At 39.3% G+C, this 27,731-nt stretch overlaps 1 protein-coding gene across 12 annotated transcripts in view; it reads left to right on the top strand.

The window, feature by feature from the left end:
• The window catches only part of LOC138759600 (septin-9-like), a 234,000-nt gene that overhangs the window by 190,560 nt on the left and 15,709 nt on the right, over window positions 1-27,731 (top strand). For 11 of the 12 annotated variants that reach the window (XM_069930297.1, XM_069930298.1, XM_069930304.1 and 8 more), the window contains 5 exons: window positions 2,719-2,907; window positions 9,026-9,151; window positions 9,619-9,700; window positions 11,448-11,585; window positions 24,201-24,318. In XM_069930297.1, the coding sequence (XP_069786398.1) occupies window positions 2,719-2,907; window positions 9,026-9,151; window positions 9,619-9,700; window positions 11,448-11,585; window positions 24,201-24,318 (653 nt within the window). The remainder of the gene's footprint in view (window positions 1-2,718; window positions 2,908-9,025; window positions 9,152-9,618; window positions 9,701-11,447; window positions 11,586-24,200; window positions 24,319-27,731) is intronic. The other variant, XM_069930306.1, reaches the window with a different exon arrangement.

Raw genomic sequence — 27,731 nt, 5'->3', positions numbered from 1 at the left:
TCTTTCATTTTCTCTACCTCTTTCCTACTAAATTGATTAATCTTGGTTCAGAGTGTGTGCCTCAGTGATAGCTCCTTAATCTAGTTAAAATTATGCATATTCACATGCCCAGTTCACATTGTTGCTCTGTTGTGGCCTCTCTGCTGGAAATGGCTTTCTAATCTCAGCTCTGTGCGATGCAAAATATAATGAAATGGGTAGGGCTGTTCGCTCTCTGGTGACTGGGAAATCCAGGCCGATGATCTAGGATGTGATATTAGAGTATTTACAACCCAGCTATTTATTACAAAGTTGCACAGGCTTTGTCTGTATCCAGCACCTATCGGGATTGGTAGAGGCCGGATTAGTGAAGTTGCCAGTTGCTTGAGATTGCGTGTTGTGTGATTGGAACATTAACCATTAGGGGGCGCCAATTTTAAACTTTTGTATTTTTTACCTATTTCTGTCATACTTTTTGCTGGGTGCTTGGGGCTGCTTGAATTCCGGATAATGGGGACTTTCTTCAAATGCTCCTGCTGCTTCATTCAAACAGGAAGTTTTCTCGGGGATTACTTCAAATCACTGGATTCAATATAAAAATACCAATTTTATATATTGATCATTCTTTAAAGAAACTTTGTTGAGTCCTCTGAAGCCTGTTCATGAATCCTACCTGTATTGTAAGCTAATAAAAGCATTAGTTCTCCCTCCAGTCGAGTGTGGGCTTTTATCTACGGTACAGCCCCCAGATGCTCTTTCCTGCGAAACCAGTGACAGAGCACAAATTGACCGCTTACAATCCCTCCATAATGATTTCTGCTTTCCTGGAGTCACGAGGTTCTTTCACTTTGTAAAAGCCCACAATCTGCCTTACTCCATTGAGATCAGGTCAATGAACAAAACTGCCAGGTCTGTGCGGAGTCCAAACTGCACTTCTATTGGCCAGACAGAGCGCAGTTAATAAAGGCCACCTGCCCCTTCGAGTGACTGATAATAGATTTAAAAGGACCCCTCCCCTCCTTGGACTGCAGTGTGTACTTCCTCAATGACTTTACACCTATGACTGTGTGGCTTGGTACGACAATAACACCATCTAAAAATTTGCTGACGATACCACGATAGTGGTAGAAAAAGGCACTGAGTCAGCATTCAGGAGTGAGATTGAAAACTTGGCTGAATGGTGTGGTGGAAGGTCTGCTGACCAGCTGCATCATGGTTTGGCACGGGGTCAACCGGTACGGACTCAAAAGGCCGACATGGCCTGTTACCGCGCCGTAAATGGTTATATGGTTATGGTTATTGCATTAGGTAATATGAAAATCGCAACATGGACAATGAGGCATTTGTCTCAGTTGTAATTGTAATTGTCCTCTACCGGCATCACCTACGGCTCCTAGAACGCTTCCACCAGCGTTGTCTCCGCTCCATCCTCAACATTCATTGGAGCGACTTCATCACCAACATTGAAGTACTCGAGATGGCAGAAGCCGACAGCATCGAATCCACGCTGCCAAAGATCCAACTGCGCTGGGTAGGTCACGTCTCCAGAATGGAGGACCATTGCCTTCCCAAGATTGTGTTATATGGCGAGCTCTCCACTGGCCACCGAGACAGAGGTGGACCAAAGAAGAGGTACAAGGTCTGCCTAAAGAAATCTCTTGGTGCCTGCCACATTGACCACCGCCAGTAGGCTGATCTCGCCTCAAACCGTACATCTTGGAGAAGACCGCAGAGCCCACCTCACTGACAAAAGACAAAGGAGGAAAAACCCAACACCCAACCCCAACCCACCAATTTTCCCTTGCAACCGCTGCAACCGTGTCTGCCTGTCCCGCATTGGACTTGTCAGCCACAAACGTGGAGATTACCCCTCCATTAATCTTCGTCCGCGAAGCCAAGCCAAAGAAATTGTTAATGGTAGGTCTTTTCAGTGAGATCTTTATAAGCTGCAGGAATGAAAATAAATAATCTTATTGTAAATAATTTATAAACTTTAAACCCTTGTTTACATCATTGTGCAAATGAGACTCCTGTAAAATGTGACATTTGTTTGGATCAAAATAATTAATCAACTTAAATTGGTAATTGTGCATGAGAAAACTTCAACACCAATTGGATAGAAAGAAACCATTTCAGACACAGCCTGTTTAAATAGGTTGGCCCTACAGGAAATGTTTTTATCTATCAGTTTGAAACTTCTGTTGTGTTTCTGTATTTCTGTTTTTTTTAATTAAAATGTGTCTTGTCAGTGGTAGGTTTGCACCATGTGTTCTCAAATTTAACGGAAATATTTTGTGGTGTTTACTATCTGACTAAATCTCAACTCGATAGCTGGAACTGATGCGGTTGCTTCTGGGTTTTAACATTTGTAGCTGGCCAATGAGTTGGTGTTTTTTTCTCTTTCTCCTTAATATCTTATCGATAATATTTTCTATCTTTGAAATATTAAAGTTTGCTTGATCATCTTCCCTCAACTCTCAAATTTTAAACTATTTGGTGCTAAGTTTAGTTAAAGTGGCTGTACAAACACAAACCAATTGAGTTGTCAACTGACACCAATGAGTTTCTTTGTGGTTTCTTTTTCAACCTTGGGTTTTGAGACTGTTAAGAACAGCTTTTTACCTACTTGGCGGTAACAAATGTTTTGTTGCATTAACTCGTCGCAAATTATCTCTTTAATTTTGCAACCATTGGGTAATAATTACAACTGTAGTTTTTCTCCCTCCTTTTCTACTGTAGGTGCAGAAAGTAGTGTAATCAAACCCAGCGTTATGTCAGAACATTCCCGCGATGGAGGCATTAAGCAGCCCTTGCAGAATGAGAAGCCAGGGGTTGACCATTTCGGGTACGTGGGTATTGACTCCATTCTTGAGCAGATGAGGAGAAAAGCTATGAAACAAGGATTTGAATTCAATATAATGGTTGTAGGTAAGTCACAGAGGAATAGATGTTTTCTTTCTTAATTAATCCATTTTTTATGGTTTGAATTACAGATATAAATGAAACCCTCCTGTTTAAATGTCAGATGTAGCCTTGGTGATTTTTGCACTACAAGATGCTCCATATAAGAAATTATTTCAGTCACTCATTCACAGGGGAGAAAGTAGTTAGTTCAGACATCCAGTTCTCATTTAAAATAGTGGTAAAACTTTCTGCAGTGGGGTAGCTAAAGGAACTTCTACTCCCAGCTCCAGTTGTGTGGGTTCAGTCTGCAGTTCCAGAGCTATCTATAAAGTTTGCCTGTTGTCCTGGTGACAGCCAAGGTTCCTCCCATATCTTAATGACATGAAAATTAGTCAGTTAGTTGGCCACTACAGAATATACATCACCCCCAGCATGTAGATGAGTGATGGTATCAAAGGCAGTTGATGGATATGTGGGGTGAAATCAATAGAATTGGTATCTATGGATGTTTGATGTGTTTCCTTGACTCTTTTATTACAGAATTCTAATAGAAGATTAGGAACTTTAGCAAGATAGGATTGAGAAAAAATGGGATGAAGATCATGGTCCAGGACTACCCAAGGCAATAATTTCTATTACAACACGACAATTTTCCCTGGAAACCACGCAGGGTTAAAATAAGCAATTTTTCTCAGCCCTGTACTCCAAGCCATGGATCTTTATTGATCATTGTTTATCATTGGTTTATATCTAGCATAGCCTAAAGATCTGTACGGAGGGACAAATTGATCCTCACACCGGAAACTAAACACATGGGATAGGATTCTCCTACATTTCCAACTCCGTATGATTGATGTCCTCTGCCATGCAGATTTACCCAACTGTATATTGGGAGAAGCGCTTTATTGAATTTTTAATGCCATGATTTAACTGGAAATGTTTTCAGTTTCCCATTTAGTTATTGGCCTGTCATGAAAAACTGTGTTAAGCATGTCAGAAGCCAAGGCTCACCATGTTATTAGGCTTGATTTGGACCATCATTTTCAGGAAGTGATTAGGCTGCATTTTTAGTTGCTGAATGCATGTTGATTTCAGTACCATTGTTCAAATAATTAACATGTGAACATGTAATGATGGATTCTATACAAGGTGTAGAACTGATTTAAGAATAAGGGATTCTGTGTCTGCAGCCTGTGTCTGCTTAACCTCTTTTTGTGAATACCAGAACTTCAATCCTAATCTAAAATCAAATCTTCTGCTTCTTCTAATGTCCAATGACAAGCGACTGTCAATGCTCCAGAGATTTTTCTGAGGCCAGCATTCCAGGATGCACATCTTCTATCCTCACGGATTGTGTTTGCAGTAACTTCATTTGGATGAAGTTACTTTTGCTGTTGTGTTTTCTGATGCATATTTGGAAATATCCTTGAAGAATATTTACTGCCTTATTATTTTCCACCCACTTTTCATGATTTTGAGGGGTTTGTTTTTTTCCTTCTCTGACTCCTTGGTGCTGAGATTTTTTTAAAAATATTGAATTTTTCTTCAAGTCTTGTACAGATCTTGAAACCAGTTTCTGGATAAAGTCCAAGCTTTGTTCTACCATGATTCCAGCCTCAATATTTGGGTCGTATTCCATCAATCAAAATCTTACAAATATATCTTCAATCTATGGACATTTCCTCATAATTCCACCTCTGAAGCTTTCTCTGAGTCAGGGGCCATGAGCTATTTAGATATGGCAGATATCCTTGCAGAAAAGACAGTGATCTTCTATAAGACACTTAACAAAGGCTATTGAAGTAGGAGATAATTTATTAGCAATGCAATTTTTTTCTGTTATCTTTGGTAATAAAACTGGAAAGCAGAAGCAATGATAATTTATGCGCAACTGCATGAGCCGATACTGCTTGCGCTCTGGACCAATTCCAACACTGTGTAATTAGTGAGCCTTGGAAAGAAGCCAAGAAGCTGAAAGGATCACAGCACCTTCCATGCTGAATATGGAGCAACACATAGCCATGTTTTGGTAAAACAATTTTACCAAATTATCCAATTTCTTTCATTAAAACACTCGATTTCCACACAACCTCTATGGAATGTATGCAATCCCACAAGATCATAGTTCCCAATTCTCTATTATAATTTTACATCTAAATTATTAGAGAAATTTATATGTAACTTTTAAAATTTGTTGGATCTTTGGATTGTTTAAAAACAATAATTTTAAATATGACATATTTTCATTTTTATGATGCGTTATAAAATATAGATCATAAACTGTTCCAACAATGATTTATTTTGACAATGAAATGTCAGCATTGCCGAAAAAGTATCAGTGATCTGGGTTTTATTCAATAGGCTATCCTTGATAGATATCCAGAGTAGGGTGACAACTCTAAACATAGCCTTTTTGTGCTTGAAATGAAGATATCACATAGAATGAGTCATATAATCTTTGTCAGCCAAAGTGTTTAGATCTTTCAGTTGATATTTTGCCTTTTATGGTGACCTGAAGAATACTGCCAGTAGGGCTGAGAAACATGGAACTGCTGCCTTCTGGGGCAGTGTTTCCTTCCAGGTTTAACATCTCAGGCTGTACTGGTTTAAAATAGTCTTGTTATATTAATGATGTTGGTAATAAAATGTTGTTCATATGTGGGCATATGTCAGCTACAATGTATGCTGCACTCCTCAACATTGTTCAATTGCTGTGTCTGAAAACTTTATGGCTATTTTAAAGTGAATTGTTTAATTTACAGCTCTACACTCTCTTGCTTGAACCAAATAGGTGTTGGAGTGAGACAGGAAGATTGTAACATTTAGATCTCTATATTTTGTAGAACCTCCACAGCTAAACTGTTGTTAATGTAAAGGATTTGAAGGGTTATGATGCACAGTTTTGAAAATGTTCAATGTATGAAACCTTATTAATAAGGTTCTTCTGAATTTTTTTTAAATGTTTTTAAATTCAAACCATTGCCCACCTGGTAATTCAAATTTCAGATCGAGCTCACTTTATTGCTTTTATACCTTGTTATCCTACTTGGAATATCCTGATATTCAACAGATTTTATTTTATGACCCTATTCAGGTAAATTAGTACAGTAGCCAGAGACTGACTTGACAGATAAGTTTACCTGCTGGTTTTGTCAGCTAAGTTCTTGTATCTTTTCAGTGATATGAATTGGCCTTTGAATTTTGCCAAATAAATGTATTAAATAGCAAACAAAAATGAACATAAACAGGAGCTGCTGCCTTTACATTTATGGTTAAATTTAGCATGAAAAAGGACACTGATTATTTTATTGCTGAGCCATGAAAATGGTGATATTTAGACTATAATTGGAAGGATCACAATAGCATCCAGCTGTCGTGACTGTCATCATGTTCCAATTTTGTGTTCCTCTGCACAACAGTGGGGAACATGCTGGGGGGTGAAGCATGTGCAAAGACTGAGGCTGTCCTCTGGGCCATGAACTGGAATGGGGGTCATGAACCTTAATTTAAAAAATAGTTGAGTTTGTCTGAATGCTTATTTTTCTTTATTCATCATTATGTTGTTTAAGCTAATTAATAACAGGTTTAATTTGCTTTTGAATAAATATAATTTTAAGTATAAATTATTAGAGAAACAAATGTAACTTTTAAAATTTGTTGAATTATTTGGATTGTTTAAAAACAAAAAAAGAAATCGGCCTTTACAAAGCAATGTGAAACGTAGCTTAATACTCAGTACTGATTACATTTAGGGCCTTGGTTACCAATGGCAAGTGGGCCAGTAGCAAAATTGTTGCCTCAATTTGGTCACATTTGGTCGCTGGAGTTTAGAAGATTGAGAGGGGATCTCATAGAGACCTATAAAATTCTGGCAGGACTGGACAGAATGGATACAGATGGGATGTTTCCAAGGATGGGAAAATCCAGAACCCGGGGCCATGGTTTGAGGATAATAGGCAAACCATTTAGGACCGAGATGAGGAGGAATTTCTTGACCCAGAGGGTGGTGAATCTGTGGAATTCATTGCCACAGAGGGCAGTAGAGGCAGGTTCATTAAATCTATTTAAGAGGGAATTAGATCTATTTCTTCAGTCTAAGGGTATTGAAGGTTACGGAGAGAAGGCGGGGACGGGGTACTGAACTTTAAGATCAGCCATGATCTCGTTGAATGGCGGAGCAGGATCGAAGGGTCGAATGACCTACTCCTGCTCCTATCTTCTATGTTTCTATGATCTATTGTTGCCAAATTATAAATACTTAGTGTGGCTAGGGGATTGTGGAATGGGGAAGCATAAAGTTTGGGCATCGAACAAGATTGAGTGCAACCTGGATCAATGATTCGTTCGTCATTTCATTATATAAAACATTTATAATTATAAATACCTAATAGAAACCTGTTGTAGTTTGTTTATGATCATCCAATTATATTATTAGCGCAAGAAGTTCCTTGGTACACCGCCAAGGCATCTATGGAAAAAAAACACTTCTATTTAAACCACCAGTTAAACTTAAGAAACATTTTGTTGTGAACATTTTGAAGAAAAATCACAAAAAATGAATTTGAACCACATGACCTTTCCCTCAGTTCCCTCAATTGTAGCAAACTTAAACTGGGGATCCACAAATTCTGCATATTTTCTATACAAATTAAACTAATTGTGGGCAATTTGATTTTCAAGCTATTTGGGAGAAGAGTTTCATGATAGGTGTTTCATCCCTTGACAGGGATCAGTAATCTGACAATGGGAATAAAAGGTGCATTGAAATTAATTTAGTCCATCTGTAGCATTGGGACACACTAATTTTTAATTTTTTTTAAAATTTGGAATACAACATGGTAACAGGCCATTCTGGCCCATGAGTCCATGCTGCTCAATTTATATCCCATTATCCTACACCCCGGTATGTTTTTAAAGGGTGGGAGGAAACCGGAGCCCCCACAGAAAACCCACTACAGATACGGAGAGAACGTATAAACTCCTTATAGTGAGGGATTCTAACCCAGGTCCGGTCCCGATCACTGACAACTGTAAAGGCATGGCACTAACTGCTAAGCCAACCGTGGTGAAGGCTTCTTTATTGCAGTGCAGGGAAATGTCTTACCATACAACTCGCAGCTGGTTATTGCTAGCAGCAGTTAAATGGTGACCAATTATCTACATTGTCGTGTTGTAGAAATAAATATTGGATAAACTCCAGTAGCACAGTATTTTGAACATTGTCACAATTCCTTCATAAGACCAAACTGTTTTGGAAATCTTGTAAAATATAGCACATAAGCTGATGCAACATCGATTTATTTTGACAATGAAATGTCAGCACAGATTATTTGCTCAAACTTTCTTATTTGAACTTGTTATCTTGTAATATATGGGCATCATGTTTAGTATAGAAGTTGGTACATCAGTAACCCAGGTTTGAATCTGGTGCTGTCTGTAACTAGTTTGTATGTTCTGTGTGTGTGTGTGTGTGTGTGTGTGTGTGTGTGTGTGTGTGTGTGTGTGTGTGTGTGTGTGTGTGTGTGTGTGTGTGTGTGTGTGTGTTCCTCCCACATTCCAAAGACTTATGGGGTTAGTAGGTTAATTGGTTGGGGGGGGGGGGGCGACATGGGCTAGTAGGCCAGAATGACCAGTTACTGTGCTGTATTCTCTAAATTACAAAGACAGGAGTGCATATAAAGACCATTTGCTTCATATGGGAAGTTGTGATCCAGAGGTTACATGAGAATAAACTACCAAAACTCAAATAAAAGAGAATTTAAAATGTGTAGTGTTTTCTCTCAGGAAATAAAATGTGTAAGGGAGTGTGATTCATGATCCATGGCATGTGGCCTGTGAAAGGAATGATACTGATGTTTAAAATGCTCTTTTTTCTATTGTTATTTGTTTTTGTGTGATTCTTAAGTTGGTTAAAACAATTTAAGATCATTAAAATGTGATTAACATTTATCTTATTGCAAGGGCTTGCGACTAAGTTTAGAAAATTAAAATGTGCCCCATTTTCACTGATAGAGGGCTACTAAAATGGGATAAATGCAGCGGTTTGGTAGATATCAGCTATTATTTTACTGTTGTTAAATATTTTGCTCCTGCGTAATTGTGTGAAAATATTTGTACATGATGGCATTTCTTCAATTCACAGGGCAAAGCGGTTTGGGAAAGTCCACACTAATAAACACCCTATTCAAATCCAAAGTTAGCCGTAAATCCATTGAAGGGAAAGAGGAACGGATTCCTCAGACAGTTGAAATGAAATCGATCAACCATGGTAAGTTCACTTCTTGAATCATTAGGGTTATCCAACAAAGCTGCTTCAATACTTTGTCCAGTGTTGCCTTCCGATAGTTGTGCGCAGACCCACTGGCTTTTTTTACTGATTGTTCTTAATAGCATTCCCCTCCACACACACACACACACACACACACACACACACACACACACACACACACACACACACACACACACACACACACACACACACACACACACACAGAACATACAAACTAGTTACAGACAGCACCAGATTCAAACCTGGGTTACTATACTAAACATGATGCCCATATGTTACAAGATAACAAGAGGGAAGAAAACCTGTGCTTAATCGCAGAAGTGTGAGGATAATACAAGGAGTGAGTTCTTCCTCATTGTTAATTGGTTCTGTAGCAGGATGTTTTCATCAGATGAATGCAACTAAACCTGATTTAATCCAATTCAAGCCAATATCTTTTATTGCAGATATAGAAGAAAAGGGGGTCCGAATGAAACTAACTGTAATTGATACCCCAGGATTTGGTGATCAAATAAACAATGAGAATTGGTGAGTACCTGTGCCTACCAAGTTCAGAGTCACAATTTATTGTCATGAACAAGTCATGAAATTCAGTGTTTTGTCGCAGCGTCACAGCGCAAACATTCATATTAGAACCATCTTGCAACATTATTATAAAAAAAAAATTAAATAATAGGTCATGAAAAGTCAGGCAGTGTCTTTGGTTCATTGATTATTCAGGAATCTGATGGCAGTGGGGAAGAAGCTGTCCTTGTGCCACTAAGTTCTCGTCTTTAGGCTCCTGTTCCTTTTCCCGATGATAGCAGAGTGAAGAAAGCATGGCCTGAGTGGTGGGGGCTTTGAGAATAGAGGCTGCTTTTTTAAGACACCGCCTCATATAGATATCCTTGATGGAGTGAAATCTGGTGTCTGTGATGTCGCAGGCTGAGTTAACAACCCTCTGGAGATTATTCTTGTCCTGAGAGTTGGCGCCTCTGTACCAGGCAGTGAGGCAACCAGCCAGAATGCTCTCCATGGTACACCTATAAAAGTTTGCATGATTTTTTGGTGACATACTAAATCTCCTCAGACATCTCACAACATATAGCCACTGGAGAGCCTTCAATGTGAAGGCTCCATGACAGACCCTCAGAGATGTTGACACCCAGGAATTTGAAGTTCTTGACCCTCTCTCCATTGCTGAGCTTTCAATGAGGACTGGGTTGTGTTCCCCTGAGTTGTAGACTTTATCTTGCGATAACCGTTAACAATTTACATCAGTTAATAATCATCGGTTGAAACACATGAAAACTGCTAGAAGGAAAGAAAGATCTTTGAGATCAACTATGTGGTGTGAGGGGCCTTGTTATTGGGGCAGTCATTATTGAGGTCGGGCAATTGTTTTATTGGGATGAGTTGAATTGAAATCTCACTGGGATCAACATCCTGGAGAACAAGTGATTGAGTTTTGAAGTGTGAGTACTGAATTTAAAAGCCATAAGGATGAGAATTTATCTCTTTGATTTTCTTTATTGATGCAAAGGTTATTGGGATCAGTTTGGCTGGCGTGGGAATAATGAGCTGAATGGCTGTGTCTTGTGCTGATTCCTTACTGCCAGGAGGTTCACAAGAGCATCTCTGAGGTGTTTTCTACCTCCAGATGTATTTGGAGGTTCTTGATTATTGTGTTCTCCCAAGCTGTTAAAAATGATACTGAAAAGCCTGTGATATAGTATATATTGATTGAACAAAGATTATTATTAGGCCTCATTTTCCTTTTTGTTTAAATAATATGTTAACCATTTCCTCATTTTTTTCATCAAAGTCCCATAAATATTAGTCACCTCTTGGACTTGGATGTTAATGAACAGCATAAAAAATAAAGTTTAATCTGCAGCAAATTCCACACGGTTTGGAGGAGATTTTATGTGAAAGAAAGCTGAATGTTATAATCTTCTCCCTTGAGGAAATTACTATTTTGAGTTGGTTCTATTTTATTATTTCCCCAAATACAAAGATTTGGTTACAAATATAGCTTACTCTTCTCCTAAAATGGAACAAAATCTAAAAGCCATCTTAAATTATTCCATCAGACGGCTCTGTACTCTTCGCTGTGGGAACAAATAAACAGCGAGAAAACAACCTCATCAAAGAAACATGACCTTTAGGAACTTCGAGGCAAATCTGAACTTTATATTTAATTTTGGCTTTTAAATCAAGTTGAAGAGTTATTTTGAAAACTCAGTTTCTGCTTGGCCAGTTTAATTACATCTTGCATTTCTAATTTCCCATTTAGCTGGCAACCCATCACAGAGTTTATTAACGATCAGTATGAGATGTACCTGAAAGAGGAGCTCACCGTTGATAGAAAGAAGCGGATTCCCGACACGAGAGTACATTGTTGTATATACTTCATTGCTCCGACTGGCCATTCGTACGTATCTCTTGCTTCCTGCTTTACGATGTGCATTACTGTTCTAAGAAAATATTGCTGAGAAATTTGCACTGGCAGGTGAAATAAACTGCTGGGCCCAGTTCTCCTTTGACACTAATGAACTTATTCCAAAGAGTGTACATACCAGTGATGGAACTTGTTTAAAAACACATCAGTTCAGTGTCAAAAATATATAATGGCTTTACCCATTTCATAAATCTTTTGAATTGAAATATGGTCCATAGGACAGGGTTTATTCCCAGGAAGTAAATTAGATGTTTCAGCCCTGAGGCTCAACTCTCAAGCTCGCTTTACTGAATCTCATAAAATCTTCACGGGCCTACATTGTGCAGCTCAAAAAATAATATTTTTCTAATTTCTTTGGAAAAAGGAGAGCCCTTGAGTTTAGCTCAGGACTCAATGCATAGTTTTCAAAGTACAGAAAAGCACCTGGTATCCAGGCACCTACGGGGATTGATACATGCCAGATAAGTGTGTGTTATGGTTGCTTGAGACCTGCTCTTACCATGCCTAACTAATGCACCTCTATTAAGAATAAACAGTTGAAAAGTCAAAAATACCATTCTGTACTTACACTGAACAGACTTCATCTGCATGAATATAAAAACCTTAAAACATTTTACTTTATTTTAAGTCACATTCTTAAAAACTTTTAACCGTTGCTACATCTGCAGGTTCCTCCCTCTCCACAGAGCCGCCCGAAAGACAAACAATAGCATTATAGATATTTAACCCCCTCTCTCTCTCTCCCCAAAGTTTACAGATAAATCTTCTGACTAAGCAGGGATAAGGAAGCACTTTAAGAGAGTCACCCCAATGGCGAGCAGCATCACCCAGCTCTTCATCCGAGGCAATTTTATTCAAACACAACTTTATTCAAACAGCTGTTACGAGCAAAGCGCGACCAAGGCTCTCTGCTGGCTGAATATTTGCTCCCATCTTCACCAAAGGTTTATGTGTTACCTCAGAGAACATTTACAATTTTAAACTTGCATATTTTTTGCCTATTATTTTATTCTTATTTAAAAAAAATTATTTTTTTTTCTTTTTTTTTGCCATTTGCTTGAGTCTGCTGGTTGTCAGGGGTTTTACTGTATGTATGTTTGGGAGATATCCCTGGTTCATGGCCATACTAACAAATTAAACTCTATTCCAGTGAACTGTCTTGTAATTATGGTGAACAGAGCCAGTCATTACTTAGCCCTTCCAGTCCCATTATCCAATTCTTTCTTCAAGATCTTGTTATTTCCTGATGAACTGTTAGCAAAATTATTATCTCTGAATGTCTCCCAGCCTTCTCTGTTGAAGAATTCACTGTGAGGAAAATTATAATAGCATGTTGCAGCTTTGGTAAATAATAAACAACATTAATGAACAGATCATTCTAATTTAATGATTGAGTAGTTGGTTAAGTCAGAAGGTTATTGATTCAAGTTGCTTTCTGCAGACAAGCAGAAATGTCTGAGATATGACTACAATTGTAGTACAGTTATGGCTGTTATTAATGGCATAGTTCAGATTAGATCTACACTTGTCTGCCCCCTCAAGTGGGTGCAACACCACTTTGGAGATGAGCATGGGAATTCTTACTGAGGATCTGGCTGAAGTGTTATGTTATGATGCTCTGTGTCGCATTCTCCTTGTGACAGCCAAGTGTATTACCTCTTGAGGACACAAGAGCCTGGCAGTAGGTGTGATATAGAAAGCTACCATGTGTCCTCAGCAGAAAATTTGCTCAATTAATTGTAGAACTCCGGAAGTTTATATTGGCCATTACATGTCCCTCAGTGGAAACAACTACCTTATTTCTTTGGCTTGGCTTCGCGGACGAAAATTTATGGAGGGGGTAAAAGTCCACGTCAGCTGCAGGCTCGTTTGTGGCTGACAAGTCCGATGCGGGACAGGCAGGCACGGTTATTTAGCTGCCTGCTTTCTGCATCGCAGCAAAAGCATAATTTTGAAATGACAACTTTGCTTGTTTGATTTTTAAAATTTAGACATACAGCACGATAACAGGCCCTTTTGACCCACGAGCCTGCACTGCCCAATTACACCCAATTAACCCACAACCCTCTGGATGATTTGAAGGGTGGGAGGAATTCAGAGACCCCTGGGGAAAAATCCATGTAGACATGGGAGAACTTACAAACTCCTTATGAACAGCATGGGATTCGAACCCTGGTCCTGATCGCTGGTGCTGTAACAGCATTGCACTAACCACTACGCTAAAAGCAGATAATGCTGGGCATACTCAGCAGGTGATGCAGAATTTGTGGAAAGTGAAACAGTCAACTTTTCAGGTGACGACAAAGTGTCTCTGACCGGTAACAAAAACCTTGCTTTTCATTCCAAAGATGCTGCTTCACCAGTAAGTATTTCCAGCATTTTCTGGTTTTTAGTTTAGATATCCTGCTTTTGCAAACTTTGACATTGCTTGTCAAATGCGTTGGGGTGTCATGAGGTGTTAAACCCAAATTGAATAGAAACTGAAGCCATCTGCAGGTAGAGAAACCAATCTGACATTTTAGGCCTTTTCATACTGCCAAGTACATGTGAGTTAACCCTCCAAATTGGAGGGTCTAATTGCAGGAATCCCGTGGTGTGAAAAGAAATTACCAGGCAGGGCGATCTCAACTCTGCTGCGCGCTTATGTCAGTCTGGCAGATAAATTTCACAGCATGGTTGGCCACGCTCTGGTAGTCCCCCACTCTGCTGCCTGAGCCCCTTCCCATGCTATCCAAGCATAAATCAAGCTCCCCTCCGCAGTTTAAGTCTCCTGAAAGCAGCTACCAGTTCCTCTTCGAATAACAGTCACAGAACCTGGGGGAGCAGCATGAGTGGGAGCGGACCTGGCATAAGGAGCTGCTTGGCTGAGACGTTCCTGGGAACCAGCAGTGGTGGCATCCTGCTTGCAGGAATTAGGGGCTGTTCCACCATGATGGACTCCAAGCGCCAGCAATGAAGGGGTGGCATCTCATGCCAGAACCCACCTGACCCTGATGTCTGGCATTCTGCCCCACTTGGGCACCGGCTCTGAGCAGCTGACGCTGGCTATTCACTCACTGACCACTCTGTATGAGTCGGCCCAGGGTGAACTATTGATCAGTATTTAGAAAACTTTCCATCAAAAAACAGCCCAAGTATTTTTTGTTAAGTGTACAGATGTCATTAACATTTCTACAATAAACATTTGACAAATTAATCTGATTATGTTATCTAAACCTCTGACAGCTGTGAAATATCACTGTCCAGTCAGCTGGCTGTCAGAGCGCTGTACGTCAAACATCACTCGCAACGTCACCGCTGGAGGCTGGACCCCACCCCCCCCCCCCCCTAAAATCCATGTAGCCGGATTACCTGCAAATAATGGTGCGGTGAGAAGTGCTGCCGGGTTCAGCTTGCCCTGAAATAGTTCTCATTCCCTAGATAGGTCGGTAGTGAGAAAAGGGCTTATGTGTCAGAGGCTTCATCAAAAAACATGGAGGTTTTTAAGTTGAAGAAAAGGGATCCCCATTAAGAATGGATGATTTAGACTATCCATCCCAAGCTGATTTTACAGCCAAATATCTGTTCACAAGGATGACTTCCAGAGGAATGTTCGGTACAATTACAGTGCCTGGTAAGAGACGACCACTGGCTCATCTAGCCAACTTGACAACAGGTGCATTTCAGGCATAGAGCCCGAGGTTTCTACACAAAATACGTGCTTTTCACCTGCTCTAGTTATCAGCAAACAGATCCATCACCCCACAGAAATCAATTGTGGGGGCATGAGATAAAACCTGATCACAAAATGATATCTGGCATGAGCAAAGAATAGGCATGGTAATGAAATACTGGTGTACTGAGGGATAGCACTGGTTGGACCACACTATGGGTACTGAGCATCGTACTCTATCAGACTGGATTGCTTGGGTTAATAAATGAGGAGAAATCACAATAACCTAGGAGAGCATTTTTTGGAATTTATATGGTTAATTGATTTGATCAAAATATTTCAAGTGTAATAAAAGAGTAGATGGACGGGTTTCTATTAAATGAAGGAATACGACTTCATCACAGCACTTAACAGTTAATCTCTGTTCAAACAATGAGAAGCTGGAGGGGTGTCAGCAGGCGAGACAACATCATGGGCAAAAAAGGACAGTCAATGCTTCGGGTAAGCGTTCTGACTGGCACATTATAGCCATCAGGATTCAGTATGGAATTTAATGATTTCAGGTAAACACCTTTTATCCCATCTTTTCTTTTACTTCAGTTTCTGTTTGGGGGGTTTTCTGTCCCACCTTGCAGACCTCAAACTGATTGTTATCATGCACCATCTCTTTGTTCTCTCCATCCTACCAGAGGCCACAGCACATTTCAGTAAAAGCCTTGTTTCTTTTCACCTCATGTAACAAATGTTTATGTTTTTTTGTAGTCGATAGGAGAAAAGTATGGAAGAACCCAAAACTTGACTGTTTCACAGGGTATAGGGCGTATAAACTTTCAGCCGGTTCCTCAGGGGGCCATAGCTAAAAAAGGCTGTGAATGGCGAGTCTAAATGCATAGTTTAAATAGATATGTTAGTTAATTGCAGTATTCTTGTTATTCACTATTACTATAACCCTAAAAGGTGATATATTTCAGGAAACCGAAGGCACAGATGCTGTTATATTTTAGAAAACTGAAACAGACTTGAGGAACTCCAGACGTTGGCAGCTGGACAATATCTTCTAATAAAATGATGGGGTGTAACTTGATATAATGACACAAAATCTTGCCAAATGATTTTGCATGGATTGGACGCTTGAACAAATGTCCTAGCTTCCAATCTGTGGAAAAAGAAAATCTGGCCACTCAAAACAAAAACTTGAAACTTCAAGCTGATATATCAAGGTTTCAGGGACAGGAACCATCATCATAAATTGAGTTTTATAAACATTTTAACACATACATCTTTAGGTTCTGCATTCATTGGTCTTGTGACTGAAGTCCTGCCACTTTAATGTAAAAGTCTAGAATGATACATCAGTATGTTACTGATGAAGTGGCACCTCTCTTCAAATAGGAAATGGAGGAAATTATGCAAGACACACTGGGAAGAACTATTTAGAAAAGCAGTATTTGCCTCAACTATCTACCTAACAGTGATATTTTAAAAAAGTATATTCCAAATACCGTGGACAACAGGTTTGCCTTCTGGAAAAAAAAGGGTGGATTATGATAGACAACTTCAAGATAAACACAAAAATAATTTCAGATTTGCTGTATCGAGTAGGAATTTGGAGAAACATTAAATTAACTTTTATTGAATTTAGTATATGTAATCGCATAATGATGCTGACACATTGTTTTAGTTCAATTAACCTACAAATGTTTTGCCATTGATTTTCATTTGTACTCAGCATCTGATGCCTCTTGTGTCAGTGTCCAACAATAGTCGGCCAGTATTGACGGATTCCAGTCACCCTAATACCACTTTTCCATAGTCACAATGTCCTGTTGAAACCTTTCACCATGTTCGTCACTGACGGCACCAAGATCACCAGGGAAGAGGTCCAAGTGCGAGTGCAGAAATGAATTTTCAACGACATGTTGCATTTCATGGCTTTGTCCAGTTGAAGCATGTTACAAATATGACAGGAGATCACAAAAATAGGTCTAAAAAAAAAGAATGTTGTGATTTTCATGATCAGCAGCCCAAAATCCATAAAATACACACAGTGTTCAGGAAGCAAAATCTTTGTTGTCTAAGTGTTTTCTCTCTTGCATGTCTCCAATGCCAATCTATCGTTTGTTAAATAAGGAAACTAAAAATGTGCGCGATTTTCCAGGTGTTCTCTCACCAGTATCCTGAATGAGTGTAATACTTTACTGTTTATAAATTCCAAATTTCTAGCAATAAAGGCCAATGTGGCATTTGCCTTTCCTAACCACTTGCTTGCCATCTCTGTAGAATTCGTATGCTGGAACACCTCATCTATAATCTTTGTCCATTAAGATAATGGTCTGTTTTTAGATTCTACTTATTGAAATGTACGACCTCACACTTTCCCCACATGAATGATCACTTGCCAAGTTTGCATCCATCCTCTCTATCTTTCCATGGCCAGTTGCAGATCCTTGATATCCTGATCGAAATATGCCCTCCCATCTGCTTGTGATGGCAAAATATGGCTTCTTCAAACTATTATTTGATGTGTATCTTCTGCACTTCACCAGCAAATGTTTGTATCTTTTGCTGCTGCTCTTCCCAAGGCAAGAAAAAAATCCAGTTGAGTAGGTCGGTCAAAGAAAGGAATCCGACCGCAATGTATATAGTGTAAGATCCAAGTTGGTTGGATCAACAATGCTAAACACAAAAATAATCCGCATTGTGAGGCTTTGATTAAATGTGCAACTTTTATGCTTTCATTTGTTGCCACGTGCCAAGGGACAGTGAAAACATTGGCTTTGTGTGCCATGCCAGATCTATCCTTCCATTAGTGCAGCAGAATAAAACATGGTGTAGAGATTGGCGTTAAAGTGAGAGATCAGTTCGAATGGGGTAAGGTCAACTCGAATTTACCAGTGCAGGCCTTATTCAGTGAAGAAGCGAACCCAGGCCACTGGCTCTGTAATAGCCTTGCACGAATTATAGATGGAATTGGAGTGATATTTGGCTGAGCAGTCATGGATGAACACCCATTGTCCCACTGGATTTTTCAAAACTGGATAGCCACATGTGCTTGTGCATTGAATTAAATGTATCTGTGTAAGCGTTCTTTCACATGATTTACTGTATTGAATTTCTGAGCAAGTTGGCTTTTGTCACTTCACTTTGGCATTTCTTCCGAAAAAAAATTCCAGCAACTTTATAAATCTTCCTTTTTTCTACTTTGTTAGTTATTGGTTCCTGACTCCATTCCACCAGAACGTATTTTAACTAGGAGATGACTTGTAATTGTTTCAGATGTCCTTTTTAGCTAAAACAACTTAGTCCCAGACTGTAGAATGATTGAACTCCCAGCCTAAGCTTTCCACCTGCAATTTTCCATTTGTACTCTGCAATGGGTTGAATATCACAGGGAGACAAACAGACATGGAAAACCCTGTGGAAATTCAAGCTGATTCAGTCCCCATCTTAAAGAGAAAAACAGGATAATGATCCCCTTGGGATCCTCTTCCAAACTAGTTAGTATTTCAAATTACAGCATCAGTCTTATTTTTCAATCTGTGATTTAAGACTGTTTTAGCTCTATCATCTTCATTTCCTCACAGAGAATTTGTTATGATTCATTTCACAGTTTAAGAACAAATGGTTTATCAAGACTTTTCTCCTCAGGATACGTACACCCTGTCTCTCTGTTCTCACTTCCACACATCCCAGTTTGGCTCATCACTAAATTCCTCATTTGCATCTTCAGATACTGTTTTTTTTCCATTCTTTATTGATTAATGCTGAAATAGTGGATTACAGGTTTATATCATTATCCAGATAGTGTTTGGAACTTCTATATTTATCAAATAGTTCCTCGTCCTATATAATATAGTAGATGTAATAACATACAGCAATGGAAAACATCAGTGGCAAATAGTTGGCGTTCAAGAATACACTGAGCATTAATCAGAAGAAATTTGTAGGGAGATTATATTCCTCCTGAGGAATTATCAGAAAATAAAGGATAAACATATTTTGATAACATTTGTTGTACAGAAGATCTCAAAATCAGGTTGAGTAAATGTTTAAGAAAAGTACATTAGTCTCCCTCTAAAATGGAATGAATTTCTGGTGTAATTATTTCATAACTCTAGTATGTACTGTCCTGGTAGAGGGTCTTAATCTTTTGTCAAAATCTCTAACATTGGGCCAATTGAAAAGATGTTTAACTCTCGAAACTATAATTGTGGGAATTTCCTCCAACTCAAGTAATGGGAAAAAAAATCTATTTTTCTGATCGCTGTCATAAGCCCTGGTCTTTCACATAGTGATTTCAACCTAGGTGTCATATTTGGCCTCAAAATCAGTTCCAGGTTAAATATCTGGATCACCGTTGAGATTGATGAATTTCCCTCTGGTCACCTGCTAAAACATTAAGACAAGCTATTGCTGGATCCTGCTTTGATTGTTCTATCACGACTTATTCAACTTCCCTCATGCTACTGTTTGTGACCATGGCCTTGAGCTTACACAAAGCTCTCCTATTTCTGTTTTTTTTTAACCAGCGCTGAGTACCATTGGCACCTTATTATATAATTGCCTTTTTAAAAAAAAAATCTCAGCCTTGTTTTATGTCTGCATTCCTCTTGATCTACAGTGGCCCAAGATGCCATTAGTGCAGTCCTCAGAGATCCATGAATTTAAATGCACCAACAATAGAGGTTATCAGCCACCACTACTTCATAATTTGTTGTGGTAAAAAGGAGCCTCATATATAGCCTTTGGAAAATGAATCCACTGATTTCAGTCATTCCCAAGTTTACAAGATTTTTCTCTTTATTGTGCTCAACAAAGTGAAGTCTTTCATATCCCAATAAATCATCATATTCCTAAAAAAACAAAATTACTTGGCAAGTCTACGGAATTCCAAACACCTATTAAATATCCAAAATTGAATAAATCTGAAGGTTTATTGTAAATTTCAACTAATCTCCATTCATCTGTCCAAAATGATCTGAAAGCTCCATCATTGTGTAGTGCACTGTTGAATCTCAAAATAAATTTGAGGTTTCACTTTGATAAGTCCATTTCTTCCATCAATAAAAACAATTCCCTGATTCTTGCTTATTCGTCTTTTCTTCTGGCCTTCATCCATCTCTCGCCAAAACATAATTTAATCATTTGTTTTTGCTTTTTCTATATCATTTCCCTTCTTATTTATTTGTATAAAGTCAGCTCCTCCATAGCTAAATATTCAGCTCTCTCAGACTCTGGCTCCATTCCCTGATTTTATTTTTCTGTGTGTTCTTCCTCCAAGAGTTTAAAATGTCTTTAATGTTGGTCACCAAAAATGAGATAATATATTCAAGGCTTCTTTGATATGTATTTTACTTCTGTTCAACACTTCATGTTTAACTGGTCTATATGGAATTTTCATATGTGGAATCTAACCTCAGGCCATTTTTCAACCTTCTTTTCTCTTTCAATACTTTCCTGGAATGTTGTCTAGTTTCATATCAATGTGCAATACGAAACTATGAGATATGATTAAAAGGGGAGGGATCTGAGGAACTGTCAGGGAGTCTTCATGAAATATGCAGCAAAGAAAATATCCCAAGAAGCTCTTTGATCTCGTTCATTGTCAATTTATTTAAAACTTAGCCTTTCAAAACAAATCTATCTTAAAGGAAGTTCAGAATTAGAATCCAAAGTTGGCACTTAATCCACTTAACAAATTCAGAACACTTATTAGATGGATGAGGATCCAACTTGTCTGTTGTGCTAAATAATGGTTGTTTTTCATTAACTTTGGTTTCATTTTGGGCTGGATATCAGGAGTGGACAGCTGTCTATTGACCCTTATTAAACTCTTAGGATAATGTTAGGAAATCCAAGGGAGTACAACTTCCGTTGAATGGAAAATGACGGTCAGTTTTTCCAGTCCCAGAGCTAAGTGTGGTACTGAACGTTCCATGTGTAATTCTGAGAGCTATTGATGTATTTTGTGATGTTGCTGTGCTCAAAGGGTAACGCAAGGCCTTCACTTTTCCTTTTAAAACTGCATGGCTCTCAGCTTTGTTCCAACTATCGAAAGTCTATTGTTTGAGTTGTTCAGCAATTCTTTTCCTTGGCTTGTAGGTGGTATATACAGGAAGTTCACTCAGTGGGCTGGAAGGCAAATTCTTTTTAGCAGCTACCCTGAGATTTCTTTAAGGGAGGGGGAGAAAAGGATAAAGCATTATTCGATTCCTGCGACAGTGCATGAGCTATGTCAGAATGAATTTCAAATGGTAAACCTGGCAAAACCAGGATAAGTAATCACACAAATATCCAATCTCCACTTTTGACTGTATTCAGTTATGTAATAGGATTTTTAAAAATACAGTAAAATCCTTATTTTCTGGAATTCAAGCAACTGGCAGCCTCAAGCATCTGGCAAAAATAAAATTGTTGAAAATAAATAGGTAAAAAGTACGGAAGTTTAAAATTGGCCTGCCCTAGCACCCATCACCAATCACATAATCTCAAGTAACCTGAAAATACACTTATCCGGCATCTACCAATCCCAATTGGTGCTTGATACTGGGGTTTTACTGTATATTCTTATCATTTTTTACTTTTTGGCTTCAATTATTTTGAAGAAACAATTTCAAAGATTTGTTAGTTGTTTTCCTGCCATGTTAGAAATGGGAACTGTTTTGGCCTGAAATAAAATCTGCTCAGTCCATTCTATTCACTCAACAACTGTGATTCAAAACCAGGCTTATTATTAAGCATTCTCCATCCTTCAAAATATTCCACATGGAATTTAAATTTAAAATTTAAAAGTGTTAACATCTTTCCAGCCTTGGAGTGAATACTGTTATTTGTCAGAAAAAAACTATCCTACATTTCCAGGCAAAACTATTTGTCCACATCCCTCCCCAACCTGACTCCAACTCCCCATCACTCCTCCCATAACTGTTTCCACTTCCAACCTGCCTCACACTTCTATAAATCGGATACTTTTCCTCTGATGCAGGATCTTGCCCTGGAACTTCAACCATTCCTTCGACTCCACAGATGCTGCTGGGCCTGTGGATTCCTCCAGCTGTTTCCTTTATGCTCCAGATTCCAGCATCTGCAGTTCCAGCATTATAATCAGATCTAAGATGGTAGATCAGATTATGTATTCAGCTGTAGACAGAGTGGTTTTTGGTGAAGCGGTCCCAACTTTTTTGCTTGGTGTGATCATGCAAAAAGTCTCAAAAATACAGGCTTTATATTACCTTGGTAATTTGATGCACATCCTGCATCTACTAACTCAGCGCGGAGATACTCCTTGGATGACCAATAATGTCTCCTTGCTTAGGACACATTGAAACACGTTCATTTTTTAACTGCTAAATGGAATTTTTTTTCTTTACAGCTTTGCCCTTTCATTTCTTTTTGTTCCACTTACTAACTCAGAAAAGCCATTATCCAAATTTAGCCCAATTGATGGGACATGATGCCACAATTTCTTTAATTTAAAACTTGTGCATGGAGTTTCTTGTGAAAGAACCTGCCAGGAGCAGAACTCGAGTCCAAATTTAATACTCCAAAATTTTTCATTCCTCAGTCTTTTGGCAATTTGTCCGATCACAATCTACCTCATTTTAATGTTTCCATTTGGAACCTAGCTACATTCATAGAATTGCACCTAAATTCTCCAATCAAAATTCCCCTTCTCAACGGGGTAGATGACCATCTGAACTAAATTGTATTGACTATAGTTTGAGCAAGTTTTATGATGCAGAAAGAAAATGTCCAACTCGGAAAATTGACTTTTTCAGGACTCATTAAATTCATGAGGAATTGCCACATTTATTTGCACTTTAAGATGTTGCTTTCCTTGTAAATCCCAGGTTAATTGTAATGACCATGGTGAAAGGAAACCATTTTTAGTGAAACAGTTGTTCTCATTGCAGGAAATGACAGAAGAAAATAAGATGGACGTCATCATCTTGCAGTCACAGTCTTCAAACTCATTGTTATTGTCAAATTAGAGAATATCTGTTATTAAGTTTTTCTGAGTGCAAAATTTAACCTCAAACTATAGTTTAATGTTATTAAGAATATTTCTTTTTAGAATGTTTTAAAAACGATCTGTCCCCTGAGCAAGATATTTATCATTATTATTTGCTATGAAATTAGCACTCATCCAGTATTGTTGTTAATTCTTGTGAAGGCATCAATTTTCTGAAGAAACACTTAATATTTTGTATCCTAAAACCTCTTAATTCTAATGTTGAAAGATCTGCCCATGTTGAAAGTTGAAAAATGTGGAACCTTGACTAAATAATTGAGTGGAGATAAACAAAAAGGTCTGTGGATGCTCAGATGAAGCCAACAAAAATCCTGGAGAGACTCAGCAGGTCACTCAGCATCTATAGGAAGCAAGGGGTAGACAATGTTTCAGGCCAGGGCTCTTTGTCAAGGTCTGAGCAAAAGACAGGCAGGCACCTGAATAAAAAGGTGGGGGTGGTGGGAGAAGAGGAGGAAGGAAGGGGTAGGGGGAGGAGGACAGGTGAACAAGCAAGAGGTCATAGGTTCATACCAGTAGGAGGGTATGAGAAGGGGCAGAGAGCTGGAGAAAAAGAGACACAGGGAGAGGGAAAAAGAGACACAGGGAGAGGGAGACAGGAGACGGTCTAATGGAAACTGAAGTCAATGTTAATGCCATCTGGTTGGAGAGTACCCAGACGGAATATAAGGTATTGTTCCTCCAATTTACAAGTAGCTTTGGTTTGACATAACCTGAAGCCATGGGATAGACAGTGTGTGCAATTAAAATGGTTGGCCACTAGGAGGTGGATGCATATAAATGATGTGCGTTATTCTTTAATGGAATACTGGCTACTTTATTTTCCTTAAAATGCGAGATAAAGATGCATGTGATGAAAGCTTTATTAACACAGTTCTTTATTCTCAATCTTACCCTTCCACCCCAGTCTTCGAACTTTAGACATAGAATTTATGAGGCGACTGAGCAAGGTGGTAAACATTGTCCCTGTCATTGCAAAAGCAGACACCCTAACACTGGAAGAAAGAGACCTCTTCAAGAATCAGGTAAGCTAATTACTTAAAAAAAAACATTTTGAACTCAATGATTACCAAAAGATGGCATAATTTATTTTTCATACATTACTGAGGTGATTTCCATTGCCTGAAGGAAGCACAGAATCTTCTCAGTTTTAATTTGGAATGGGGTTTGAAAGCAGAGTGTAACTGGAATTGTGGATCCTGCTGGTAGAAATGAGCACCAATTTTCCGTGTTTGCCTGCGGTGGCCTGAGCTATGGCTGGTTGTCTGCATTTCTTTCAAATGTTTCAAGATGAAGACTTCACTGCTGATGGTTCAGAGTAACAAGGGTATAATAATGTCTCTCATGAACTTCAAATATTCCATTGGCATTTTAAAGCCAATTGAGCCAGTGTAGTCCAGTTGTCATGCACAATGCTGGAGAGGATCACTGAAAGTAGGAGATTCCCAACCACTGTTGTAATGAATTTCATGTAAACAAATATGATTATGCCTTGGGTTACGGAATCAAAGTTCAAGCCACTTCTTCTTTGTTTGCTTTTGTATGATTGGGAGTGTCTGCACGTGAACCTGAGGTGAGAACAACATTCAGCTTAAAATCCTTTGTCAAGTTCTCCTGGAGTTTCTGTGGGGCTGCTATACATGTAGGAGGGAGATTAGCAGGATTGTATTACCAAGGCAAATAGCGCCTTTGGAAGACTACACAAAAGAGTCTGGAAAAACAACCAACTGAAAAACCTCACAAAGATAAGCGTATACAGAGCCGTTGTCATACCCACACTCCTGTTCGGCTCCGAATCATGGGTCCTCTACCGGCATCACCTACGGCTCCTAGAACGCTTCCACCAGCGTTGTCTCCGCTCCATCCTCAACATTCATTGGAGCGCTTTCATCCCTAACGTCGAAGTACTTAAGATGGCAGAGGTCGACAGCATCGAGTCCACGCTGCTGAAGATCCAGCTGCGCTGGGTGGGTCACGTCTCCAGAATGGAGGACCATCGCCTTCCCAAGATCGTGTTATATGGTGAGCTCTCCACTGGCCACCGTGACAGAGGTGCACCAAAGAAAAGGTACAAGGACTGCCTAAAGAAATCTCTTGGTGCCTGCCACATTGACCACCGCCAGTGGGCTGATATCGCCTCAAACTGTGCATCTTGGCGCCTCACAGTTTGGCGGGCAGCAACCTCCTTTGAAGAAGACCGCAGAGCCCACCTCACTGACAAAAGGCAAAGGAGGAAAAACCCAACACCCAACCCCAACCAACCAATTTTCCCCTGCAACCGCTGCAACCGTGTCTGCCTGTCCCGCATCGGACTTGTCAGCCACAAACGAGCCTGCAACTGACGTGGACTTTTACCCCCTCCATAAATCTTCGTCCGCGAAGCCAAGCCAAAGAAAGAATTACAGTAAAACCCCTGAAATCCAGCACCTATGGGGATTGGTAGATGTCAGAGAAGCAAGTTTTCTGGTTGGCTTGAGACTCGCTCTTAAAATGCCTGACTAATACACCAGCATCAAGAATAAACCGTTTGAAAGACAAAAGTCTTATAACGTTTCTATTTCAATTCAAACTCCTGTCACTGGTGTTGTAACAGCAATGCACTAACCACCACCCTAACCATGTTATGTTGGCATCATAGGTAAACCCCCTCCCCATTTGCTGATAAAGCCTGACTAATATACTCTACTAATAAAGATGTTTACTAAGCAGGGATAAGGTGACCCTTTAAGAGAGTTGCCCCAACGGCATCAAACAACTCTTCATCCTGGGTGACGTCATTTTATTCCAACGCAGCTGCTGTGAGTGAGACTCTCCGCTGGCTGGATACTTCACCATCTTCACCAAAGGTTCATGTGTTACTTCAGAGAACATTGACTTTTACCATTTTAAACTTGCGTATTTAACTTTTTATTTATTCTTCTTACTTATTTTAATTGTTTTTTATTTATTTCGTTCGATGGTTTTTTGCTGGTTGCTTGAGTTTGTCAGTTGCTTTAATTCCAGATAACATGGTTTTACTGTATGACAGAGCTTTGTGATGAAACCAGGCTGTGAAAGGGAAAAAATTAATACAACACTTTTCACTCTTATTTTTCTTACCCTTTTGCCATTTCCAAACTCAATAGAGTACGAGAGCTTGGGACATGAGTCTTTGCTGGGGCTTCATTGTTCTGCATGTGGAATTGATCAGTTCCAGACCTTAATTGTGACAAGAGTTACCCCACCCAATAAGTGCATGGGTAATTTCCATCTTCCACCATTGTATGTGTGGAGCAGCTCACAACATCAGTCGTCCAAGGTTGTCCTCTGTCTCTATCTGCTGAAACATTGTCTCATGTCAATAGAGGGGATATACCAGGAGTCACCAATTTCAATTCTCTGCCTATGGATTCATGTACTGCCCGATTCAGAACACCCGCAAATTGAAAGAACACACCTCATATTCTATCTGGGGACTCTCCAACCGGATGGCATTAACATCGACCTCCAATTTTGATTAGCCTCACCTCCCCTCATCTCTCCCTTTCCCCCTATCCCTATTCTCCTTTCCTCCAGTTCTGCATTCACAGAGCCTGTCTCCCCTGATCAATTCTCACCTTTCCTCTCCTGTCCTACACATTATCACCTTTTTTCTGTTGGCCTGTACTCCTCGTCCTTTGTTCACCAGCCCTTTTATTCAAATGCCTGTCAAGTTTTTGCTCATACTTTGAAAAGGGCTCAGGCCGAATTGTTGGGCCTATGAACATGATGAGACCTGCTGAGTTCCTTCAGCATTTTTGTGGGTTTTTTTCTAAGTACTATTTTCTCGTTCGTATTTTAACCTGTGAGTGGGATGGATAGAACTTTTCATTTCACACCTCAACCATTAACTACAATGGGGAGAAATCAGAACCTGGCTCTAAAGTGGCTTCCTCGTGCTTCTTTATGTAGGTCTGTCATTGGGCAGATAACCTCATCTTTGATGAACTAATAATGATAGGCAATTCGTTTTACTGGTTTAAAAAGTAACCTCCTATTGAATCATTTCTAAGTATTGACCACCTATATTTGAAGGCTGTAAAGGAATTAGAGGAATTAAAAACAAAACAAATTTTAACATTGAACTAATCCAGTTTCATGAAGGGTAATTATCGGATAACATTTTCATGTGTTTTGGATTGATTTCCCTTCTATATTAACTGTTTTTTGATCCCTTTAAACTCCTTTATTTTATGTGACTTGGTCAGTAATATCTAATCCCTATCCATCCCCCATAATGACCTGGTCCAGCCCCTCCCCACCTACACCCAGGACATTTCACATATCCTCCATCACTTCAACAACTTTCTGTTCTCTGAACTCGATTGCCTCATATTTGCCATGAATATCCAGTCCCTATGCACCCTCAATCCCCAATACTGAAGGCCTCAAAGTTTCCCTCAAAATTTATGCTTTGACT

Source organism: Narcine bancroftii, chromosome 3, assembly GCF_036971445.1.
Source record: "Narcine bancroftii isolate sNarBan1 chromosome 3, sNarBan1.hap1, whole genome shotgun sequence".
Lineage (NCBI taxonomy): Eukaryota > Metazoa > Chordata > Chondrichthyes > Torpediniformes > Narcinidae > Narcine > Narcine bancroftii.
The sequence above is the reverse complement of the archived record's forward strand: the minus strand, read 5'-3'. Positions and strand labels throughout refer to the sequence as shown.